We start from the raw sequence: 6,548 nt of genomic DNA, 5'->3' as shown, positions 1-6,548 counted from the left end.
AAAGAAAAGAAAAACAACTTAGCCAAGTGTGGTGGCCTGCACCTATAGTGGCAGCAACTCAGGAGGCTCAGGCGGGAGGATTGCCTGAGCCCAGGAACTTCCAGCTGCAGTGAGCTCTGGCTGCATGGCTGCACTCCAGCCTGGGTGACAGAGAGATCCTGTCTCAAAAAAAAAAAGCCTGGGCGCGGTGGCTCACGCCTGTAATCCCAGCACTTTGGGAGGCCAAGGTGGGCAGATCACGAGGTCAGGAGATCGAGACCATCCTGGCTAACGTAGGGTAACCCTGTCTCTGCTAAAATTATAAAAAAACAAAAAAATTAGCCAGGCGTGGTGGTGGGCACCTGTAGCCCCAGCTACTTGGGAGGCTGAAGCAGGAGAATGGGGTGAACCCAGGAGGCAGAGCTTGCCGTGAGCCAAGATGATGCCACTGCACTCCAGCCTGGGCGACAGAGTGAGACTCCGTCTCAAATAAAAAAAAAAAAAAAAAACTCCAGGAAGAGAGAACACAGAAAAGAGGGAGGTAAACATTTTCATTTAGAAAAATTATAAATTTCCCAGAGTTGAAGCCTGTGAGTTTCCAAATTTGAAAGGGTCCACGGGGAATCCACTGTCAGTGGATGCAAAAAGAGCCACATGAAGGCCCGTTATCATGCACTTTCAGAATACCAAGAATGCAGAGTCTCAGGCCAGGCACAGTGGCTCCTGCCTGTAACCCCAGCACTCTGGGAGGCTGAGTGGGGAGGATTGCTTGAAGCTGGGAGTTGAGGCTACAGTGAGCTTATGATTGCCACTGCACTCCAGCCTGGGCAACACAGCGAGACTCTGTTTTGTTTTTAAAAAAGAGAAAATCTCCTACAAGGTTCCAGAAGAAAAAACAGGCCTTGTGAATAAAAATAGCACTAAATTTCTCAACAACAATACATAAAACTAAAAAGACAATGGAACCATGCCTTAAAATTCTCAGGGAAAATTATTTCCATCTAGAATTCTATACCCAGCCAAACTATCATACAAGTGTGGGAACAGAATGAGGACATTTGCTGATATGCATGCTCTTAAAACGTTTACTTCCCCATGCATCTTCTCCTAGGGAAATTTCTAGAGCATGTATTCACCAAAATGAGGAATAAACCAATGAAGAAGAAGACATGAAATTACAGGAAATGGAAATGAACACAGGAGAGAAATGAAGGTAGTTTCCAGGATGGCGGTTAAAGAAAATTCCAGGGCAACTTCTCAGCAGCATGTTAGAAAGCAACCAGTGGAGACAGGAGGAGGCTAGAGGGCTTTAGGGAGGATGACTCCTGAAAACTGAACAGAGACGAGTGGCGTGTCCGAACATACCGAGAGGAGGTTAATGCCTGCCTCAGTGTCCTCGGGTAAACTAAGGATGCCCAGAACACTGAACAAATGTGATAATTATTAAGTCCAAGGAAGGAACTTCAATCATAGGATAGGACGGGATGTGACTTAGCTCTAAGAGACACCCACACTGTCCTAACGACATAGACGGTGAGTGCGGGCTAACTAGTGATGGAACCACACTGGGATTTTGAGTGGAAAGGAGGGAGACAGACGCATGGTTGAGTGACTGATCGATCGATAGAGATGGACAGACTCTGACTGCAGGTGTGGAAGGCGCATAAGAAGTCAACAATCTAAAACCAAAACCAAAACAAAACAAAAACTTAGTAGAATAGGAATACGATTTAGAGATATAGACAAGCAGACAGCCCAAAACACGGGAAGTGGTTATTTCTGGGATAACTCTGGACGTGGTGCTGGAGGGAGGGCAAGGGTCTGCAGTTATGTGCCTTACAGAAACATATGGCTTCTAAGTATTATCTTGATCAAAGCTACGTTCTCATTAAAAATGCTGCTGGTCTGGCCTGCAAGTCCGGTCCGGGTGTGGGCTCAACTGCTCCAAGTCCCTGCACTGTCGCAGACCCACAGAAGGAGACCTGGGTCCTGTCCCCAGCCTGGCAACCTCAGGCAAGCCATTGAACTGCTCTAGGCCAACTTCTGCAGCATTTAAGAGAAAGTATGGCACAAGAGGAGGTGGAAAGTCCCTTAGACAGCAGGATGCAGTGGGCACTTCACCACCTGGACCAGCCCCAGGGGCTGACAGGGCCCTGCCCTGGGGCCAGCAGAAGCATCCACGAGGCCCTGGGGCTACCTCCAAGCTCCTCCCTGGGTAGCAGTGCTGGCACTCCGTGGGAGATGGGAGAGGCTGCCGGAGAGGCCCCACCCCAGCAGGGCAGCCCCGGCCTGGACTCCTGCCTGGGCATCCCTTGGCGTCCTCCCTTCATTTGGGGGCAGCGGTAGGAGGCTCTGCCCTGTCCCTTATGCACACCTGGCTCAGCAGAGGGGCACATGCCTGTCCCACCCTCCTTGGGGCTCCCGGGCTCCATCTCGGTTGCAAGTGTATCTATTCAAGGTCAGGAGAAGGTGGTGTCTGATGACAAGGCAGGGGAGGAGTGACCTGGGATTGAAGTCCCTGAAAGACTCAGTTTGGGCAGAGAGCAGATCATTTTTTTTTTTTTTTTTTTTTTTGAGACGGAGTCTTGCTCTGTCTCCCGGACTGGAGTGCAGTGGCGCGATCTCAGCTCACTGCAAGCTCCGCCTCCCGGGTTCACGCCATTCTCCTGCCTCAGCCTCCCGAGTAGCTGGGACTACAGGCACCCGCCACCTCGCCTGGCTAGTTTTTTGTATTTTTTAGTAGAGACGGGGTTTCACCGTGTTAGCCAGGATGGTCTCAATCTCCCAACCTCGTGATCCGCCCGCCTCAGCCTCCCAAAGTGCTGGGATTACAGGCTTGAGCCACTGAGCCCGGCCGAGCAGATCATTCTTTATCAAGTATTAGAGTGAAGGAAATTCACCAGACCCCAGGAAAGACTGGCTGAGGAAAGAGCAGAGGTTTCAGAGCAGACGCAAAGGGCCAACAAGCAACCACTTCTTTTTTTGTTTGTTTTGTTTTTTGAGACATAGTCTTGCTCTGTCCCCAGGCTGGAGTGCAATGGCGCAATCTTGGCTCACTGCAACCTCCGCCTCCCACATTCAAGCAATTCTCCTGCCTCAGCCTCCCTGGTAGCTGGGACTACAGGTGCACGCCACCGCGCCTAGCTGATTTTTCTATTTTTAGTAGAGACTGGGTTTCGCCACGTTGGCCAGGATGGTCTCAATCTCTTGACCTCGTGGTCTGCCCGCCTCAGCCTCCCAAAGTGCTGGGATTACAGGTGGGAGCCACCGCGCCTGGTCCAAGGAGCCACTTCTAAGCAAAGGCAGTCAAAACGAGATACGTCTTCTACTTAACTGGCCATAATAAAACCTCCCAGCACCCGAGGGGGCGACTGTCACCACACACACAACTGTGAGGAGTGCGTGGGAAGCGGGGGGCACTCACCTTGCTCCCCCTCCCCCAAGCACCAGGGCAATGGCGTTGCCCGTCAGCACCCTCGCCAAGCGGGAGAAGTCTGAGTGTCGGTCCGGGGGCCGCTGGAAGATGCGCTTGTACATCTCCACCTGGGGGAGGAGCCGTCAGGCAGGGCTGGTGCGGGGCCCCACCCTCGGCCGAGACCTCGCATCCTGGCTTGACTGGGGGGAGTTTCCTCCACTTCTAACCCAAACTGACCCCAAATCCTCTCCAGCATGCAGTAGGCCCTGCCTGATAAGACGGATCAGCGCCTCAGTGCCCGGGCCGGGCCCCAGAGACAGCACAGCTACTGCGGGGAGGACACTGGCAGAGGGTACGTGAGCAAGAGAGTGGGCCCGGGTGGTGGGCCAGAGGGCCTCCTCAGAGCTGTCCCCACTGGGGTCCCCCAATCCTGCAGCAGATGGTGCTTTCAGGGTGCGGGTTCCTGGACAGAGCTGTGGGCTGGGGGCTGTGAAGCGTGAGCAGCCTCCAGACACCTCTCACCCTCAAGCCCCAGGGCTGCCTGAGGACACTGGAATTAAAAGTCTCAGGGGCTGGGCGCGGTGGCTCAAGCCTGTAATCCCAGCACTTTGGGAGGCTGAGACGGGCAGATCACGAGGTCAGGAGATTGAGACCATCCTGGCTAATACAGTGAAACCCCGTCTCTACTAAAAAATACAAAAAAGTAGCCGGGCGAGGTGGCGGGCGCCTGTGGTCCCAGCTACCAGGGAGGCTGAGGCAGGAGAATGGCGTAAACACAGGGGGCGAAGCTTGCAGTGAGCTGAGATCCGGCCACTGCACTCCAGCCCAGGCGACAGAGCGAGACTCTGTCTCAAAAAAAATAAATAAATAAAATAAATAAAAAATAAAAGTCTCAGGGTCTTCTGCCCAAAGGAGGGAGCAGTGCTGGCCTGAGGACACCCTCGTTGGCTGGATGTGGGGCCTCAGCCTCAGCCCTGAGCAGTCCTGACGTGAGGCCCATCCCCCAGGGTTTACTGCCCCTCCCCTGACGTCAGGCCCGTCTCCCAGGGTTCGCTGAGCCCCCAGCCCCATGGCCGCCCTGTGCCTGCCCCCACCCTGCTGGCTGCCTCCTAGCTGCAGGGGGTGTCACCTTGCCGTGGCCACAAGAGGCCCAAAGGGCAAGATGAAGGAGACATGAGGCAGGGTCACGTTCACAAGCACAGGAAGGGCCCAGGGAGCGCAGGTGTCAGGAAATCAGGTGGGGAATGTGAAGAAGGCTTCGGACATTCAAGGAAATGAACCACGGAGACACGGGCAGGCCGCCTGGCTCTCCCTGCCTCACCAGCTTGGGCAGGCTCCTCCTGGAGAAGACGCGGCGCGGGCAGCAGAGGTGCAGGTGGCCGGAGCACCAGCTCCGCATGTTCAGCCACTCCACGGTGCGGGCGGGCGACGGGCCCTCCTCCCAGTGCAGCAGGATCAGCTGCTTCTGAGCACGCACAGCTGTGTTCTCCAGCATCCGCTCCAGCTGAAAGGCAGAGCCCACGTGTCTGCCAGCCAGGTGAGCCTGGAACTCGGGGCAGGACGGAGCTGAGGGCAGCACAGAGGGTCTGAGGGCAGGACCCCGGGAACAGCTCCTGGGTTCTGCAAAGCAACTTGGCTGTGGCCTGGTCTTGGCGCTGCCGAAGCTATGACGGCAGGGGTCCGTCCGTCCACGGTGCCAGGCAAGGTCAGCACGGCAGGAGGGGGCACCTCCTCTTTCTGTTTCTCCAACACTGCCTCATAAACACATACAGCAACCTTTTCAAATGAGGTATTTTGCAAACAAACCCTCACAAGGGAGCATCACTAGCTGCAGAACAGGAACATACATCAGAGAGGAGGAATTTTTAGCTGCCCCAGGATTAGCCCAGGCAGGCTTGTGATGAGAACAGAGCAGGGAGCAGAGGAGGGAGATGGAAATGCGAACTGAAGGCAGGAAGCTGGAGAAGGCAAATAGGACTGGGCAGTCGTGAGCCCGAGGCCTCGCCTGCAGCAATGGCCAGGTGGAAGGTCCACAGGCAATCGGGTCAGCGATCTGCTGCCATCTGGGAACCTGCAGACACAGCCTGGGGCCGGCGTCCCGAAGGTGCCTGCACAAGGCTGTTCCCGTTGGCTGAGGATGTAGAGGCAAAGAGTGAGGCATTCACAAGAGGAAAACTAAGCAGCCAGAAAAAGCAGTGAGGGGAACAGGAACGACGCCGAAACCTAAATGCTGTGGAGAAGAGCAAACTTCAGACGACATAAAATAGGGCACCGTTTATGTAAAAGGTTAGACCTGGAAAGGGCTTCCTGTACCGGCTGTAAAAGTGTGAAAGGTGGCCAGAGGCTTTGACTTCACAAGAGGCCACGTGGGGCCCCTGCCCTGCCTGTGCTGGGACCGCTGGAGGTCAATACAGCACCATGTTTTTAAAACGCGGGTAGCAGATATCTGAGTGTTGGCTCTCATTATCTGTCCTTTTCTGAGTTTGTGCAGTATTTCACTCAAAGGAAAAGAGAAACAGGAGGTTCTGAAGAGAGGGCTCTCCCGAGCTCCACGGGCCCTCCCCGTGCTCACCTCGCCCACCGTGGGCTCCTGGTCACCCAGGCCCACGATGAGGATGCAGTCGGCCTGGCGCACGCAGCGCTGGGTCCAGGGTGTGAGCGTGCCGTCTGCCTGGTAGAGCACGATCCTGTGCGTGTCCTCCTGCTGCCCTAGCCAGCTGGACAGCCGGTACTCGTGGACACTGCAGGCCGCAGAGTGAGCACCTCACTACGCCGCAGGGGCCTGGCACTCTCAGTGCGTGTCCCCAGTGGAAAGAGGCAGCAGAGGCCAGCACCAGCCCCTGCCCCTTCCCCTCCCGGCCCAGCACTTCCTGCTGTCTCTAGTTCGCAGTGAGTCATTCAGGGCCTAGGTGGTCAAGCACAGGCTGCAGTTAAGCCCAGAGGCTGAGGCTCGCTGCGGGGCAGGCGGGGGAAGGTGAGACCCGGGGCTGCCCAGGCGGGAAGCGTGGGCTGGGGTCTCCTGGGAGGCCCGACAGTGCCCAGCAGGTCACCGCTGCCCAGTGTGTGTTCAGTGAGGGGCATCATGTCGTCAGCCCTCACTCCCTGGTGTGCCGGACGAGGAGCTGCAGTGCAGATGCCGGACGTGACAGAGTGG

At 55.8% G+C, this 6,548-nt stretch overlaps 1 protein-coding gene across 2 annotated transcripts in view; it reads right to left on the bottom strand.

Annotated features, from left to right (window-relative positions):
- Nucleotides 1-3,399: 3,399 nt before the first annotated feature.
- The window catches only part of PNPLA7 (patatin like phospholipase domain containing 7), a 41,103-nt gene continuing 37,954 nt past the window's right edge, over nucleotides 3,400-6,548 (bottom strand). For both annotated transcript variants that reach the window (XM_026457530.1, XM_026457531.1), the window contains exons 15-17: nucleotides 5,967-6,135; nucleotides 4,716-4,898; nucleotides 3,400-3,522 (exon numbers count right to left, since the gene is read on the bottom strand). In XM_026457530.1, coding sequence (XP_026313315.1) covers nucleotides 3,400-3,522; nucleotides 4,716-4,898; nucleotides 5,967-6,135 — 475 coding nt within the window. The remainder of the gene's footprint in view (nucleotides 3,523-4,715; nucleotides 4,899-5,966; nucleotides 6,136-6,548) is intronic.

This window comes from Piliocolobus tephrosceles, chromosome 14, assembly GCF_002776525.5.
Source record: "Piliocolobus tephrosceles isolate RC106 chromosome 14, ASM277652v3, whole genome shotgun sequence".
NCBI lineage: Eukaryota > Metazoa > Chordata > Mammalia > Primates > Cercopithecidae > Piliocolobus > Piliocolobus tephrosceles.
The sequence above is the reverse complement of the archived record's forward strand: the minus strand, read 5'-3'. Positions and strand labels throughout refer to the sequence as shown.